Source organism: Lampetra fluviatilis, chromosome 26 (assembly GCF_964198595.1).
Source record: "Lampetra fluviatilis chromosome 26, kcLamFluv1.1, whole genome shotgun sequence".
NCBI classification, from domain to species: domain Eukaryota; kingdom Metazoa; phylum Chordata; class Hyperoartia; order Petromyzontiformes; family Petromyzontidae; genus Lampetra; species Lampetra fluviatilis.
Genome location: NC_136300.1, coordinates 5,676,555 through 5,695,336, shown reverse-complemented (window position 1 = coordinate 5,695,336; position 18,782 = coordinate 5,676,555). Strand labels below are relative to the sequence as shown.

The 18,782-nt window shown below is 45.9% G+C and overlaps 1 protein-coding gene across 1 annotated transcript in view; it reads left to right on the top strand.

Annotated features, from left to right (window-relative positions):
- The first annotated feature begins 477 nt into the window (after positions 1-477).
- CBFB (core-binding factor subunit beta) overlaps positions 478-18,782 on the top strand; it is a 73,877-nt gene continuing 55,572 nt past the window's right edge. Inside the window, exons 1-3 of the mRNA XM_078868592.1 lie at positions 478-877; positions 4,051-4,137; positions 13,379-13,498. Coding sequence (XP_078724718.1) covers positions 800-877; positions 4,051-4,137; positions 13,379-13,498 — 285 coding nt within the window. The 5' untranslated portion in view covers positions 478-799. The remainder of the gene's footprint in view (positions 878-4,050; positions 4,138-13,378; positions 13,499-18,782) is intronic.

Sequence of the window (18,782 nt, the reverse complement as noted above, 5' to 3'; positions counted from 1 at the left end):
ATTTTATAAGGGCACGGGGGTGACCAATACGGTCTGTAATAATGTAGGCACTGATAAGGGGTTGACATTAATAACGTAATAAGAGCGTTAATAAAAGTAGTATTAATATTCTGTTGTGATGGGTGGGGGGGTAATGTTTTTTTATATCGTAAGTTATAGATATTTAACGAGAGTTCGGGGGGCATATGTATTTGCCTATCTTTGATAAACTTCGCTTTTATTTTTTAACCCGTTCGGCCACTCCCTTAAATAAGAAAAAATAAACGACACGGGCCGTGACGTCACCTCCCCCGCTGTTTGTCCCAAAAATCCCCCCAACCCCCCCCCCCACGAGCGGCGGTGTCCTTTTATGGTCAACATCCGCCTCCCACACTCAGCCGGGGTGGGGAGAGCGAGAGAGGTGGAGGAGGGCTCGTCCAATAGGAGCCGCTGAGTAGGGGTGTCGAGGGGTGGGCGGTTTGAATGGGAAGGGCGAGGGCGGTGTTGTCGTGCCCACGCCCCGGACACGCGCCAACTCGCCCCCCTCCCCACCGCCCAGCACGAGTTGGTATCGCCCGCGTTATGAATGGGGAAACTTTTCGCGTTGAGAGCGCGCGGTTGTTGCGGGGGGTGGGGGCAGCCGCTCCGACTGCACTCGCGCAGCGTGAATTTATAACCAATTAAGCAATTAACAGCGTCGGTTGTTGCTGTTTTGGTTAGCTGCGGTGGTGGTAGTTGTGGTTGGTGGTGGTGGTAGCGGAGAAGAGGCAGTGGAGACGAGGAGGAGGAGGTGGAGGAGGGCTTGCGCTTGGGTGTCAAGATGCCGCGCGTGGTTCCCGATCAGCGGAGCAAGTTCGACAACGAGGAGTTCTTCAGGAAGCTGAGCCGCGAGTGCGAGGTGGGGGGCACGGGGACACGCGGGGGGCCACTGGCGGGGACTGCCGGGACACGGGGACACGGGGGAGTACAGGGAGATAGGGGGTAGAGGAGAGACACTGGGGGGTACAGGGAAACAGGGGGTAGAGAGACACTGGGGGGGGGGGGGTATAGGGGGGGTAGAGATACACTGGCGGTACAGGGGGTAGAGAGACACTGGGGGGGGGGGGGTACAGGGGGGGTAGAGATACACTGGGGGTACAGGGGGTAGAGAGACACTGGGGGGGGGGGGGGGGTAGAGAGACACTGGGGGGGGGGGGGGGGTACAGGGAGACGGGGGTAGAGAGACACTGGGGGGTACGGGGAGACAGGGGGTAGGGGAAGGACACGGGGAGGCCCGAGGTGCACGGTGACACACAGCCATCAATGGTGATACAGCAACAAGAGACAAGAAGCCGTGGACTTGGGGACGGGGTGAGACACGTGGACACGGAGACACGCCAGGCGGGGTGGACAGAGAGAGACACAGACGTGGAGACACCACGGGGAGACACACGGCGGGGTAGGGAGATAGAGGCACTGGGAGAGAGACAGGACGAGAGGGGGATGGATGATGATGGACTGTCACAGGACGTGGAGGCATATGGACAAACAAGGACGCTGAAGGGGTGATAGAGATGGGGGACGGAGAGACACAGACACAGTGACACAAATAGAGACACACATTGACACAAACAGCGAGATGCAGTGACACGAACAGAGACGCAGTGACACAAACAGAGACACAGTGACACAAACAGAGACACACAGTGACACAAACAGAGACACACAGTGACACAAACAGAGACACACAGTGGCACAGACAGAGACGCAGTGACACAGAGACACAGTGACACAAACAGCGAGACAGTGACACAGAGACACAGTGACACAAACAGAGACACAGTGGCACAGAGACGCAGTGACACATAGACACATAGACACAGTGACACAAACAGAGACACAGTGACACAAACAGAGACACAGTGGCACAGACAGACGCAGTGACACAGAGACACAGTGACACAAACACAGAGACAGTGGCACAGACGGACAGCTGTTGTCCGTCTCCGCTGGCTTAGACGGACGGAGTTTGGTGGCCGTGAGCGGGAATCGAACTCGGGTCGCTGACTTCGGTAGCGCAGCGCGCTAACCGCAGCGCCACCGCTCCTCACGGGGAGAGCACGTGGACGAGCACGTGGACGACCATCACGACCACGTGGACGAGCACATGGACAGATGTCCACATCGCTACGGCTACACGCGTGCACTGGTGCTGGGTAGCGGGAACTCGCCCACTTGCAGAGAGGGCAGCGGTTGCGTTGTGGTTAAATTCTCCGTTCGGTTCACTTTGAGTTTACTTGGGGTTAGTGCGGTGGTTGCCACACTTGGGGTTAATTGTGTTGGCATCTGGTGGTGGGGCATTCATTCAACGCGGTGTGGTGGTTTATGTTGGTATCGTGGTGTGGTTCCGTGGGGTGAGCGGTCAGCTACGAACCCGGCGTCCAGAGTTCGATTCTCGCGCACGGTCACCAAACACCCAGTGACCATTGTCTGAACCGGTCCTGGGCCTCCCTCTTAGGTCGACTCAGCCTCAAATGAGTACCTGGTGCTGCGGTGTGTAAATATCACCACTCGGCAGCCAACCCCCTCGTGTGCCATAACAACACTTGCCCCAACAGTCTGTTGCAGGCTGTACACGGGGGATCTTTGCGTTTGTGGTGAACTTTAGGTTTGGTTGGGTTCAAATGTGTGGTCTGTGTGGTTGAGGATTCGGTTTCAGTGAGAGGTCCACTTAGTTTGGTGCGTTGGACACTGCAGACGTCAGACTTAGCACTTTAAATACATACTTTACATGTACTATCAAGCCATGTAAATACACGTGTAATTCAAACACGCGTCTCGAAGTTCAGGGCTTTTGTTTACACAACATCGCCCGTATTTTAAACAGATGAGATGGCGAACGCACAACCCACATCCCATGTATATCTCTCTCTCTCATCCTCGTGAAAGTTCAACTCTTGAAGTGCACGTCATTTGCAGAACAATTGTCATCACATGTATCGTAAATATATTGTTATTTACTTAATAATACGTAGTCATAAGGGGAAAGCATCCTTTTTTACCGAATGCAAAATATTGTAGTCTTACATTTACATTATGTAACATTTGTTTTTTCACCCCCTTTATTACTACCTTAAAGTATTATCTTATTCTCCATTAATTGCAACACGTGTAACACAACATGATAGACGTTACATGTCCTCTTTAATTATGTGAAATTGCCTCGTAGATTTGGAACAGAAAACGTCAACATTTAAACCATTGGTTTCGGAATAGACAAATGTGTACATGTATCTGCGCATGCGTATTATTACAAGGTAGACTTTACCACTACGTATGAAAATACATCGACAGATCCACATCTAAAAAACTTAACGGCTGAGCGATTTGCCCAATCCGTGGTGATGAAGACTTGGGCAGTTTTTGTTGCCAAAAATGTTACAACAAAAGTGACAACACAAATTGAGGCCCATCCTGTTACGGCGAATGTTGTATGCTATCCCACTTATAGGTTGTTAGTATTATTTTAAAATCTTAGCATTTTTAATGTACAGCATTCTGCTTACCTGGAGTGGTCTTGCAGTGGTTGGAACACGACACTATGAACATGATGAAATTAATGATGTGGCAAGTGATATCTGAATCAGTCCTCTGCGCCTGCTTTACCAACCTGTACTGACCAACATGGTGAAGTATGGTCAAACAATCCTCACATGCACCAGAGGTGAATTGATAAAAGACGTATACATCGCAATAATTGTGTATTATATTTCCAGTATATTTATGTAAAGCGTGGAATGCGTTAAAAACAGATATCAATTCAAATAAATGCATAAACACACACGCATGCACCAAAATTCGCAACTAAATTTAGCATGTTTTTGACACTACATGTTGCGCTTTATCCTAGTAAGTACCGCCACATTTAGCTACTTTAAAATATCACATCATTAGGGGTCGATCACTCCGACTGAAGCGTTTTCGGTGGAGGCAACCGCGTTGCCAGGCGCTCGCTTGACTGCGCGAAGGGCTCATGCGAGCGATCCTCATGGCTTGTGATTGTGCGTCTGTGCATGTGCGTCTCGGCCGCAGGTCAAGTACACCGGTTACCGGGACCGGCCCCTGGAGGAGCGACAGATGCGCTTCCAGAGTGCTTGCCGAGAGGGTCGCTCAGACCTGGTGAGTGTCGAGCGAGCGAGCGGGCACTCGGGTGCACGCGAAGACAACGGCTCCCTCCCGGTGTGGCCTCTGCACCGTTGAGGCAATCGCTGTTCGCTTGTGGTGCAGCAATGGAGCAAACGTTTTGGTTTTGTTGTGTGGGCGGTAGTGTACAACTACGTAGTGACACAAACGTAACACATTCGTCAACACTCCCCATATGAGGAAAAAAATATATATAGGTGATACTTTCTGGTTCTTTCGGTAAAGTCAAGTAGATAGAAAAACTAATAAAAGAACACGACGCTTCGGTCGAAACACAAGCATCCGTCATCAAATCTTCAAATCAAGATGTATAGGTGATGTTGAAGGCCATAACGCATCTTCATAGAAAAACTCCCATTCGCATGGTTGGCTACGTACGGCGCGAGAGAAGTTCAACGTACATACATACAAACTGTTTCCTGCAGGTGTGTTGTTAGAAAATGTGTTGCAGGAGAGGCGATTTTGTGGTTATCGCACTGTGCTGCAAACCCGGCATCCTGTGTTAGATTCCGTGCCACAGCCAACATCAGTGGAGGATTTAACAGAACCAGTCCTGGGCCTTTCCATAAGTTGGCAGTCTTCAGTAATTACTTGGTGTATTACTGAGAAGACAAAGGCGGCCAGGCATGGTTCTGACAACACCAACCTCTTATACACTGTGCCGGCCTTCGTAGGTGCTTTCTAACGCACACGCATACATGCAAATGCATGCACAAAACATACACACTCTTTATCTGTGTTTACTGTTTAGGTTTGTGCAACAAATTCTGCGCAGATGTCTTCAAGAATGCATTGCTGTACTACCATCTTCTAGCCACCTCTCAAATCTTGTCCACAACACTCGGTTTTCCAAAAATTCTCCCTTCCATGCCCCAATTTGCTTAGCTTCTGAGATCTGATATGAGATCGGGCATTTTCATGGTGACTTGGTCGTAGAATTCCCAGGCCTACGTTCAAGACACCAGTTGTCAATATTATTCAAGGTCAGGAATTTCAGCCAAGTCGTATTAATTGTAGAGCAGTGTTATAACCACTTTGTCACCACTCCGCAACACGCGCGTGCAGACACGCGCACGCACGCGCACACACGTGCGCACACGCATGCTTCTGGGCCTCGGGGTAGTCAGGCACTCGCGGACGCGTACACTCTCCTTCCTGCTTCAAACCTTTATCCCACCCTGCAGGCATTGCACATGCTCTGCCCTTACCACAACAAGGATCCTACTTTTAGCATGAAAGCGGAAAGTTTATAACTACGAGGATGAAGAACCCACAAAAAAAATGTGGGCCTCTGTTTTATCACGGTAACAGAGTATGTGTCTGTGTTATTAGATCTGCGTTCGTACGGTAGATGCAGGCACACGTAGTTGAAGAGTAAATAAAAGGAAAGGTTGGGTTTTTTTTCTAACTAAAAATACAAAGAATTGTATTTTCTTATGTTTTATTCTCATTATTTTATTATTTCCCTTACGTGACTTTACCGAAAGAACCAAGAAGAAAAAGAAAGCCGTTTAGGGTTAAAAAAAAACATTTTGACAACCAATGTGGTCACGTGGCTCGGATGAAAAAAAATCTAATGATCATAAATTGTGGGCAAATTAATCACATTCTGTGAAGTCACTTTCTCCAACATAAACAACTTCCTTATAACCAAGAATTACTCCATGTAGTTAAAAAAGTCCTCCACTGACAAAACTATTCTGAATGCATATTAAATAAAAAACAAGTCGTGTTTAAATGATACATCCCTATAAAATACGTAGTTTTATTGTATATATGCTTTGTAAATTGACATTTGAAGTGCAAAATATTAGAATTTCAGTTTAGGCTTCAATAGCACTCTTTGTTTTAAGAGCAAATATGTTTCCTTCACGAGTCATTTTATTGATTACGAACTTGGCGAAATGTATTTACTATTATGGCCTTTCGGTGTTTTGAGAACTGTGATGTTATGAAGCATTGTTTATAATCCAGCATTGCTGTTGAAAACACGAGCTCACGGCTAAATAAAACGACTGTACTACAACCATCAGGAATGTTGTGAATCGCACATGTGCAAGGAGTAGTGGAAACACACGGCAATTAAAATAATGATGTAGAACAATCGAAGTTTGGAAATATATTTTGCCCAATTAGCCTTCTCCAGGCCAAGGTCAAACGGTTACCAGCGATGCTATTTAACGTGCGTGTGTCATGCCTCCTGTTTGGAGCGGTGGAGCCCATGCCACCTGTGTGATGACGCATGCTCCTCTGATCCCCACAAAGTCCCTCTTGTGCACCTGGCAACAAATATTTTGAAATCCGCAAACGTGTTGGTAAATCAACACTTTAATATGATCGCTCGAGCCACTCGCATGTTTGTTACATTTCAAAGAATCGGCCCAAATTTATCACCAAGTTCAGGTGCCAATTTGAAAAAAGCACGCTCCACAGCAGTTTTGGTGCAGCTCTCTTACCGATAATTGCGCGGTCCGGAGGTTTTTGCACTTAACCTTTGCGGTGCTTGGCAAACACCGGCATTTGCTGTTCGGCATAACACGGCACTCGGACCATAGCATTTCGTTTTCCGCTCTTTCTCTCTCGGTGGCATCCGTTTGGTGGCTTTCAAGTTCATTAGGGCCTCGCGTTTCGTCCCGTAATTATTTCCATTCGCCCGTTAGGAGCACGCTCGAAGCGGCGTGCCCGCTTGCATTCGCATTATTTATAGAAACCGTAAACGCTCGCTGGCAGCCCTTCTGTCATTTAAAAAGGAGACATGTGCTCAGTTCGCCGGGTCGTGCGGTTAACTTTATACGAGGTCCTCCGCCACATGGAGCAGCGTCATGACCGGTCTGCGTGAGTCGTGTGCGTTTTGTGAGGGGTTTAGGGCACGATTTTCCCCGGCTTCCTGAAACGTCTTCAGTTTGCCCGGGCCTTGATATCAGAGGTTTAAAAAAAAAAATGATTATAAAATTGTTTTGGTTTTTAACGGTGCCGTAGCCTGCTTTGATGAGAACAGCCGCTAAAACACGTCGTCCTGTTTTCGAGTATATGGTGTGTTGTGTTCTATGCTTCGCTGTATTTGAACAACATTAATTCGACAACAAATACCGGAGTCGTGGTTCCTAAGTCTTCTCGACTTGCAGACCACTATATACCCTCGAAACATTTTCACAGAACCAACTTGCAGTAAAACAAATAGGTGTTTTGTGAAGGAGAAAAAATTGTATCCGACTTAAATTTCGATTTAAAGCTTTCGTGACTGCAGGGATTCATCTTCTTGGTTCTTTCGGTAAAGTCACGTAGAATGGAAATAATAAAATAATAAAAATAAAACATAATAAAATAATTCTCACGAAGTTTCGGCCACAACGCAAGCAGCCGTCCTCAGGTGGAGAGCAGGTCTGTCGAGAAGACAGAGTCTGAAGATGTATCCGACTTCCCCGAGGTCTTGCTGTGGCCCACCAGAGGTCTGCGGATGACAATTTGGAAGCCACCGTTGTACAGTTGCAGCATTTTAAAAATAGAACAGAGAAATAGGACTTGGTAGCATTTAGAAACAGCGATGTATTCACTTTGTGATTGGCCTCACATTTTGAAATGAAACGAGCATCCATTACGTAGCGCTGTTACGCATCCACATGTGGGCTTTTTACCATCTATGACATTCTTACCCACTGTGGACCAATGAGAAAAGAGTTTTGTATGCATGCCCGGTACCCTATGCTTCACGAGAATTCTACAATGAAGTTGCATGTTTATGACCCGCAGAAACTATTCTTCATTGTTCCTATATTTTCGTCACTTCTCCGACATCCTACTTGTTATACTGTAGTGCATTTTTGCGGTGTTTTCGATGGGTTTTGAATGTTGAGTATGCATATTAACGGGAAGTCTAAACGGCTGGGGTACGCGACGTAACATTCGTAGCTTGCATAGTTTTTCACTCCCCCCCCCCCCACACAATCCTTTTTCTGTAGTATTTGTAGTATTATATGGGCAAGTGCAGCGCGAGGAGTTGCGATAGCCTACTTGTGACTGCGAGGTTTACGGTCCGTGTGTGGAACGATGTGGTTGGTGTCTTCTCTCTCGAGTGTTTGGTCACTGGCTTGCCGTGTTTAATGAGCGATAGGGATGGAAAGTAAGAGAGCAGCAATTATCTATGGAAGTGCCCCCAATAACCTCCACTCCCGCACCGATTGCTGCTGTTTATGACACCAATAACGGGCTTCTGGTATCTTGGTGTTTCTCCCACGACTTTGTGAGCGAGAAAAAACAACGTTCAAAGGAGCGGTTTGAGATTTGCAGTGGAAAAGATGAACGCTTATTGCAGCTGGGCCGAACGGGCTGGGCCCATTAAACAATCAGGCGTGCCCTCGTTCACAAAAGGTCATCGTTAATTTCGCAATTTGGAGTCTTTCTCGGCAGAGATTAACGGATTGAATTGTAGGTGATGCGTGGAAATCAAGACGGAGTTTTGAGGGCGACATTATGAGTTCACACAGACTCATTACTGTTTTTCAATATTCAACACGAGCATCGCTAAACGTTTTTCTTGTGCACAAACGTCTACTGCTGTTAGATGTAACACATGCCACGTACATTATTGATATGCGTTTATGTAAATAGAAATTCTACAATATCGTATATTAGGGCTGTATTAGTCCAATACAGCATATTAGCCCTATAATTACGTATTGATTGAAATATATATGAATATTTTTTGCATTTACAATACATGCATCAATTGTTGCACGTGTAGTGACTGTTCTTGTCGAAGAACCACGTCGGGGAGAAGAAGCCTCTAGCCACGCGGTCCAGGATTCAGCTTGTGGTACAGGATCCAGCTTGTGGTCCGGGATCCAGCTTGTGGTCCGGGATCCAGCTTGTGGTCCAGGATCCAGCTTGTGGTCCGGGATCCAGCTTGTGGTCCAGGATCCAGCTTGTGGTCCAGGATTCAGCTTGTGGTCCGGGATCCAGCTTGTGGTCCGGGATCCAGCTTGTGGTCCGGGATCCAGCTTGTGGTCCGGGATCCAGCTTGTGGTCCGGGATCCAGCTTGTGGTCCGGGATCCAGCTTGTGGTCCGGGATCCAGCTTGTGGTCCGGGATCCAACTTGTGGTCCGGGATCCAACTTGTGGTCTGGGCCGGGATAGCGAACCGTGTCTAGTTCTGCCTGTAGCGTGACGAGATGGGAATTCGAGACCCGAGCGTAGGTTGTGTTATGTTGGCGCTGTTGCGTTAAATAAATAGTGTTGCTCCCAAGTTAACGTCTGCGACTCGGTTGGACTCACTACATGCAACAAGTTAATTTTCTCCGATTCACATGTTTTGTTTTTAATGAATGATGTGACTTCTGCAGCCACTTGAGGTGCTTAAAGTGCACCGCGACATTTACTAACAAAAGTAATAATAACAATCCATTGTTGAATGGAATCAGATCGCCTGGAATCAGATCGCTTTCACAGATGTCCAGTCGGGGCGGGTCAGAACGTTGCAACAACAAACAGTACAAAAGCACGATGCAAAGTATAGGAAACGTAAGAAAATCACGAGTAAAACATACAAATGAAATAACTACTTTTATTTGAACAGGTAAAGCCCACTGAGCTATTAGATTATTTTTCAGAAGTGGCCTGGCCACAGACAATAGCTCAACAAAGTGGCTCGTCACGTGGAGATTTAGAGCAGCCAAATAATCGAAATAATCGACACGGTGTATACATGTGCACGCACAGTGTGTACACGGGCTTCTGAAGAGTGGACATGAATACAATCTGTGCAAACTGGACTGCGTGCGGGGTGGTCCTTATCCAACAGTGGATTGACAAAGGGCTGTACATGTATAACTTAATTTACAAGTCGTTTTTTTTTACCACTGTGTACCGCTATTCAAATTCTTTACACCAGTATATATGTAGTAAAAGTATGTATATATGTAGCGGTTGCATGTAGACAACATAAACAAGAAGATGTCCAAAATACAAAAAAATATTGTACAGTTACGGGGAAAAAGTTGTTCACAGATGCTCATTATTGAAGTTGCATTGAAGATGGGTTTTTTCTTCTAAATATGCATTGCGTGCATACGAGTGGGAGTAGCTTAAAAAAATGAACCACAACATCTGGATCACAGCGGATTTGTCAGCTGAATTCCCTTTGAATTGAGTGACTGTATGGGCACACTGAGTCACTGGTGTTCTGAGCATTGACTCTCTGCGAGACACGAGCCCTTAAATATGACTCTTGTTGTTGCTTTTACTGTCGGCGGACTACACCAGGCTACTTCATTTTTGAAAATGTAAAATATATGTTAGTGAGGTACGTTAAATAGTTTTTTTTTAATGTAAAGACGGTAATTTAAGGCAGATGCGATTAATTACTTGTATACACGTGCTTTTCAGCAGCATTCACGTGGCACGTTGTGCTTGCGGCAGTTTTGGCCCCACAGATTCTCCCGCCAGCTCAACAAGAAGGGATTTGGTCTCTGGCAAGCATTCACGATGGGTCGATTTAACAATTGTCTACAGATTAACAACTGTGGATAATTTCACTGGTCAACACACTTTTTCAGGCATAAGGTATTCCAACGGGTTTAAGGTAATTTTGGGGTGCTAATTCCAAATCTGGCATCAGTTTTTGAGATATCAAATATTGCATTTTCAATAAAAACTGCAGAAGAAAAATATTAAATAAATGTGGATATCTACATAAAATTATATTATAAACACACTATCCTAAAAATACAGCACCATATTTTAACACTAAAGCAGTCACTGACTCGCAACAACTTGCAATCATAAGTGAGAGTTAATTTCGGGTAAAATCAATGAAAATGGGGTATACCGATAGCATAAAATGAGATGTGATAGAGCAAATCTGAGATCAGATTTTGAAACAGCACCCTGAAATTAGTCTAAAACAGCTGCAAAAGTCCAGGCCAGAAAAAAGGTTTTTTTTTGTTGACCAGTGTGATCATCTGATACACAACGGTCACATATCACACACATTGTCAAGGGGTGTACTAAGCTGTCGTCTGTTAGAAGGCGTGTTTGTTTGTCAATATTTAGTGGAATGATTAGGTAATTCATGAAAAGCATTCCTGTACTCAAAATGTGATTTGTCTCGATTGTGTACGAGGCAGAGTGGTAGCAGTAAGAATTAGAGTTAGGGTAAATTTTTCTTACCAAAAAATTATCTTCACCCACAGGGAGCTAGAGTTCGTACAGATCACCCATCAAATGTTGGGCAAAGAAGAATCCGCTGTAAGTGTACTTAATGCAGTAACTGAGCGAGGAAAGGTGGTGAATATATTTTAATTTATTATTTTATTTTTAGACGTGACTTAACCGAAAAGAACCAAAGAATAATTCCTGCAGTCACGAAAGCTCCTAAATTAAGATTGAACCACTTCTACGGGGAAGTTTTAAACTTATCCTTTTTCTTTCTGGCTATTTGTCCTCTCTGCCTGTGTGCTCTCCTTGGAATTTTCACACTTAAAATTCTAACTTAGCAAATTTTGAAACACGTAATCAACCAGGCTATGCGTTAATTGTGTGTTAACCGACTCTCTGTGTTGTATTACATCACATTTCGATATTTTACTAGGTTATTTAATTTTCGTGTGCCTGCCTCCTAATTTTCAGGCTTGCGTGCCCGTGCCGCGTTGTCAGCTTGCTCCTCTCTCTGTGTGCCGTTGTGATGTCTGTCTGCTTGTATGTCTGTCTATAGTTTTTTCTAGTTAGATTTTTGTTGCTATTTCTTTTATGCCTGATGATGATTGCTTGTGTTGCAATCGAAACGTCGTAATATGTTATTTTATTTTAATTTATTATTTTATTTTTAGACGTGACTTAACCGAAAAGAACCAAAGAATAATTCCTGCAGTCACGAAAGCTCCTAAATTAAGATATTTCCAAAGGTCTCCCATTTACCTTGGTGAGAGTTGAGGCAGGCATCGTTAGCGAGCACCCCATGTTATATGTGTACACGTGGACATATTCATGTGTTGTCATTTTTGAAAAGAGTTTTGTTTATCGGTGGGCATATCAAAACAAAACTCTTGCCAACAAACAACCAGCCCCAACAGCAACGTATCTTGTGCTTCAAAGTCACTGGGCAACTTCCAGAGGCAGTGTAGTGTACGCAGTGGTTAGGTAGCTACTCTCAAACACTAAATCCAACTACATTGCCGCACAGGTAATCCATCCGGTAATCCAGAGACAAATCTGTTACGCTGTTCTGACGAGTCATGTGATTGGTCATCGTTTCAAACGTGAGGTTAAATGGAACCTGCAACATTGTTACATTTTGAATGACAGCTAGGGATGTAACCAACGTCTCGCTATTAAAATCAAATCTGAATCTCACGATGCATACCTTGAATCATGCATGTCAAGAAGTGATTATATAAAATTGATGCAAATCATATGCAAGAAATATGCTAATAGTACATTTAGGCTGATGGTGCAAACAAAACTGGTCAAAGAAAACTAACCAAATTGAGAAACGCTGAAAAAATTTGATAAAAAAAGATAGATTCTTGAATGGATTCTCAACCGAAAATTGTGACAATTTATACGCACCATGGGGGCGAATTATTACATGCCTAATTACAAGGGCTGTACACCATGGGCACCCTTGCAAACGAGATGTTCCATCTCCAAGGGATTGTCCAAATAATAGTTTTTATAACAATAATAAATAAACTAAATTATACCCATCAGGTGTTGAACAAAGACGTATTTCCCTCTAAGCCAGACTCACGCCCACGGCTTCCCCCATTTAACGGTGCCACCAATTATTCGCAAACGTAATTACGATTGTCTTGTAATTGTTTGCCCAGATATACATATACAAAGATCCCCCGTATACCCTTAACAGAGTGTTGGGGCAGTTGTTCTTAGCGTGCACCTATGAAGGCTGGAACGGCACATGAGGGGGTGGGTGGCCAACACCACGCCCGGCCGCCTTTCTCTCCCCAGTGGTGATGTTTACACATCACACCAGGTACTCATTTTAGGCTGAGTCGACTTAAGGGAGGCCCATGGCCGGTTCAAATAATCGTCACTGGTGTTGGGCGCGAGCGGGAATCGAACTCGGGTGGTCAGGTTCGTAGCGCAGCGCGCTAACCGGTACACGAACGCTCCCCACAGATATCCATATTCATATATACACACATACGCACACACGTGTGTAAGGTTTGTCCATTTTTTTTCCTTTCCCCCCCCCACCTTCCAGGCGTTTGTCGCCACAGGCACGAACCTGTCGCTGCAGTTCCTGCCGCCCACCTTCCACACGGAGGGACAGCGGCCGGCGCCCACGCGCGATTACGTGGACTTTGAGAGGGAGCAGGGAAAGGTGATTAACGCGCGCGCACACGCCTGCGACGACACGCTCGCGCACAGGATGCACGTAGACTCTCTCCCCCGCCCGCCCCCACCGGGAGCTGCCTCCGTTTGACCACTGCCTAAAGCTGATGTGGGAGATATCTACCCTCGAGCAATCGGGGATCGTTGACGGGCTCGAGCAGGACTTGACTTGGATATAGGAGGACTCCCCATCATTGACTTGTTCTTGATTAGGCCCTCTCTCATCTACGTACGTATGTACGTTGAACTTCGTTCACACCGTACGTAGCCAACCGTGCTAATTGGATTAGCGGGGGGGGGGGGGGGTGGAGGACAACATACTAAACACAAAAAGGAGTTCTAAAGAAATTCGTTTTCAATCTAGAATATTTGAAAGTGCATAGCTCCGGTGACTTTCCTTATATCGGAAGGAAGAGCGTTCCAGACGGCTGCAGAAGCGCATCTGAAAGCGCGCAAAGCAGTGACCGTCTTTGTTTGCTGGCCAGCCAAAAGCCGCTGCTGTGAGGAGTTTATGCGACTATGTGACCTTGCCCCCCCCGCCCCACTTTTTTCTACTCTCCTCTTTGTATTCTCCTTACCCCACTCTTTCATTCTTCCTTGCGTCTCTACTCTTACTTATTTTCCGTAGATCACTGCCAACCGTGCTATCAATGTGTGGAGACGTAAACTCCGGTTCTTTTCTCTGTTTGTGCTGTTGTTCGAAAAAAAAAGAAATTCAAAAACGTGGAGAAAAGCCCAAGTTTATCCGACAATGGAATGCAGGGACAGGTGCTTTTAGCGCAAGTCGATTTGGATGGTAGTGCCAGCATATTTACATTCCTGCATGGCCACTTTTATCTCCGCAGCCGTTGATAGTGACCGTGCCCTGAGCAAGGCAATCTTATTAAGCTTGAGGCAACATGTGAAGGGAGCTGTGGGCCAGGATTAGATGCCGGTTGCTTGCAGCATGCACGAGCACGAATTAAACGCGCTCGCTGATTTTGTTTCTTAGCGCTGCTGTGCGTTCAAACCACCAAACCGGCACGCCCCCTCTATGTAAACAGACCCACACATGCCGTGGTTACAGGAATGTACCGTGCACACCGTTTGCGCAAGGGGCAATTAAATCGTCAGTTTAATTGCTTGTGTTGTCTTGAACACCGATATACGTCAATGATGATTCGGTTGGGTGAGAATGTGCAGCCGAGGGCTGAGAAAATCCTCAATCTCTCCTCGGTGCCATCGAGAGTATTAGCAGGGTGATACATTTATAGATACACCACTATAATTATATGGGGAAATTATAGAATAAACACTTTTTTTTTTAAAAGCCTCAACGTCTCTCACCAACCTCAGTACTCTTATCAAAATATGTAAACACTCTCCTCTATAAGATATGGAGCCAGCCCTTTCACAATATTGTACGTTAAATTATCCGATGAGAAGAAATTGTAGCACATTGATCATCATTATAAATCAGTGGGGTATCCATAATTGGGTCACCCCGTTTCCAGCTTAACGTCTCTCGGTTCAATCGAGACACAAGAGAGACACACCCACACACGGCACACACTTAGAGCTGATTAACAACGTGGACAAATTGCTGCAATGAATGCAAAATTATTTTGACATTTCAATGCACTCGCGTTTCACATTCACGGGCGGTAAAATGAGACTCTGAAAAAAAAGTGCATTGTTGCATATTCTGGGGAAATTTGGCAAATTTCCACCACACTGTTCCGGGAATTTGAAATGGTTTTCACACAGTCCGCTCAAGAAGCCTTTGCCATTTGACCTGCTGTATAATGCAACGTCAGCCTTTACCACTTAGCGTCAAAGCCTCTTGCGTGGGTTTTTGAAGCCTTGGGCTCCCACTTGGGCAGTATAAGGGCGTCGTATCTGTCGGACGATCGGCCCTTGCGATTAGTCACGCGCTTGCCTGCAAGAAACAACTGTGTGCATTGACACATCTGTGGTTGTTTTTCCTGTTGTCAATACATCCTTCGGCACTGGTGGCTAAATAATTATAACTTTAAAAAAATGACTTAACGAGTTAAATTGGGAATGGATGCAAGGGTAAATAGTTATTGAGGGAAAGAGTGTTGGTCTAACTGAAGCAATGATGTGTGGTGATTTGGTGGATGTATATGACGTTTCATGGGAAGTGTCTGGTAAGACAAATATTGATTATGCTGCCTGCACCCGTGATTTGATGAATCGTCATAGGTGCTTTCAAGGATCAATTATTTTTGTCTCGTTTGGAGGATAGTTTATACCGTCTTACTCAAATGTCCCATCTTGGTTTTTTTTCTTCCATGAGCCGAGTGATGTAATTTTCATGAATTGAGAACGATTGATTTTTGCATGCTAAATTCATCCTGTTTTTCCGGGGGATTAATAATAAGATGCAGTCAAAGTGGTGTAAAGACAATGCTATTATTGGTGTCTATCCACGGACGGCCGCGCGGATAACAGGAGTCATTTCCACAGATAAACGTGGATGTTGGGATTTACTGGTAGCACACACCTCTGCTGCCTCCCCTATCACGTGGTGAAGACACAAGATTCACTGCTTGCAGAACTTAATGTTTGATTGTTCAATTACATGTTCTGCTGGCTCGGGACCGGACCATGAAATCTCACGAGCAGGGTCCTAAGCGCTAGTGGAGGGGAACTTTTCCCTTGCTGGGGGGCCGAGTAGGGACCTTCAAACACCTTCCTTTGCCGGGCAACCCCACATGAACAAGCTCGCACCTCCGTATTATCCAGTAATAACGTGAAAAATAATGAGGGCTTTCTATATAACTGAGCAACACGTAGTATTGCCAGGTAAAAAATGTTCCTCTCGTATCCGAACAAGGTGGCTATTGCAAGGATGCTTGCAGTGACAAATAAATATTGTTTAATAATAATCATGTCAACTTGTAGCAAGCCGCACAGTGTCCGCTCTATCTCATAGAGAGAGAATGACTTGGCAGGGGTGAGGAGCCACAGACAAGCAGGAAGGCAGCTACGCGACGAGCCGGTGCCAACAATTGCCCAAGGTCTGTGGTCCCTCTATATATTGAGATGTTGTCGGCCAATGAACTTGTGTTTACACGCGAGAGGAAACCGGGGTGGGAGGCCTCGTGTGGCCACGGGCCGTTTGAAGTGAAGTCACGGGTCTCATTCGTCCCTTGGCCCGAAGGTTCCCCACCCCTTCACTCGTGGTTACCTGTCCTATTGTAACAACTGTCTGGCCTTGGCCATCGGTCAAGTTCGTTGCCGGTCGCATGGCCGCTGCTGTCGCTACAGCTGAGTCACAGGTGGCGTGGTGCTGCTTGCGGTGGCGGTGATCGCGGTGCAGAACGGTGGCCGCCGCGCAGTCGTGCTGTGAAGTGGCGGCCGTGCTCGCGAGCGGCGGGAGCTCCAGGGGGGGAGGGGGGGAGGGGGGGGGGGGCCCCGCTTAGTCACCGCCAGGAGCCGTCGTGACCGATCTCGCTCGGCGGCGGTCCCAGCTGAAAACCGCCCTCTGAGAACGCGCACGCCACTGATGGAAATAATGCCCGTAGGTACGCACCCTAGTACCGCAATGGTAATAGAGTGACGTTGTGTATTCGGTCGTGGCCATGTCCGCGTTACGTGTGTCAACGCGCATTGTATATGGGCAAAGGTAAATTAAGGAAAGCTCCGCCAGACAGCTGCAGATCACTCTGTTGGGAAAGCGCACAAATGTGGCGAGCGGTGTAAACCATTGCGCGCGTAATCGCACCCACCTTGATAGCAATGTGACTATCGGTGGTGTTGTACATTATTCTGTTATAGGCTATAAGTTATCGCAGTGCGGTGCTTGTGTTACACACGTACGTGGGTAATTTTAATATTATGTTTAAAAAAAAACCACACTCCCACTTGCAAACCGGGCCTTTGGGAATAGCGCTGATATTTTCAAGTTATAGTCCAGACCCTCGTGGTCGTCATAGCATAACAGCCGCATGTCATTTTTCTGTTATCGTAGCACAGTGCTTGAGAACGCTTACATTTGTGGGAATATTTATGCAATATATGTTTTGTATCTAATCGTACGCATATCAGTAATGAAAATATTGTAGTTAAAATAATAAATACTATGTTATAGCAATAGTGCATCTGTTACATGCACTATGTACACATATATTGTCAGCTGACAACTGCTCCTTTCAGAACGTTAATAACAGTGTTTATATATATAACAGTGCATTTACTCATAGTGCAATGGTACGATTGTGTTCTCTATTACTCTACCGTGATGTTGTTTAATGTAAAAGAGAGTTTTGCCCAAAATGGTCATAACCACCCCACAGTGCCTACATTCATACAACTGTCCGACTGATTTAAAATTGTATATACGTGGTGGTATTGGCTTGAGGATGCCTTCATCCAGCATTGGAATGATCATGGCTGACGATGGCTGCTGCTTTTCAAATCCGATGAGTTATGAAGCTCTTTTTAATGGCATTCACGACACGGGGGGGAGGGGGGGGGCAAAGGTTGCATGGTGCGTTGTTTGTTTACCAGGGAGACTAGGTAACTTGAACCAGGTGTCTGAACACTGGCTCATTGAACCTCTGTATTATTTGTTTACTGTTTTCTTGCCGACCAGACCATTGAACTAGAACTAGCAATCGTGTCCACTCATTAGCAATGCCGTGAAAAACGCCCACGTTCATGTGCTGCATAGGGTCGTACATATTTGCGGCGGTGACATGTCCTCGCGGGAGCGCGTTCATCACTTGCTGCAGAGGCTCACGGTTATAATCCAGCGGCAGCCCTGGTTATTATCGGGGGGAGGGGGGGGCATTAAGCAAAAACAAAAAAATACACGCCATCTGCTTCGCGGTGGGTGTCAAAGGTCGCGTGACGTCATTCGCAAGACTAGGCCATTGTGTGGCGGTGTCGTGGTCCAAAATTTGCAATATGTGAAAAATTACACTGGAAATTGGTCAATTGGTATATTCATTGTCCCCCAATACAAAAACTTGGCAGACCCTCCTCCTGAGGTGTTTCTGGGTAAAGAAGCATAATAATGATATTGTAATCGAGGGAGAATGTGAGCTGCTCCTTTCAGTTCTTGAAGAAGCTTCCATCGTGTCAAGTGAAACGTCAGACATCATGCCGAACGGCACGCAGGTCCCTCCGAAACCACATCTGAGAGCTATGTGAGCACATCTGGGAAAACCTGTACAATTTGCAAAAAATAAATCCTGATTTGTTGTTTCTCTCTTTGCGTGCTGTGTCACACATATGCAGAGAGCACACGATGAGTATGCTTATTG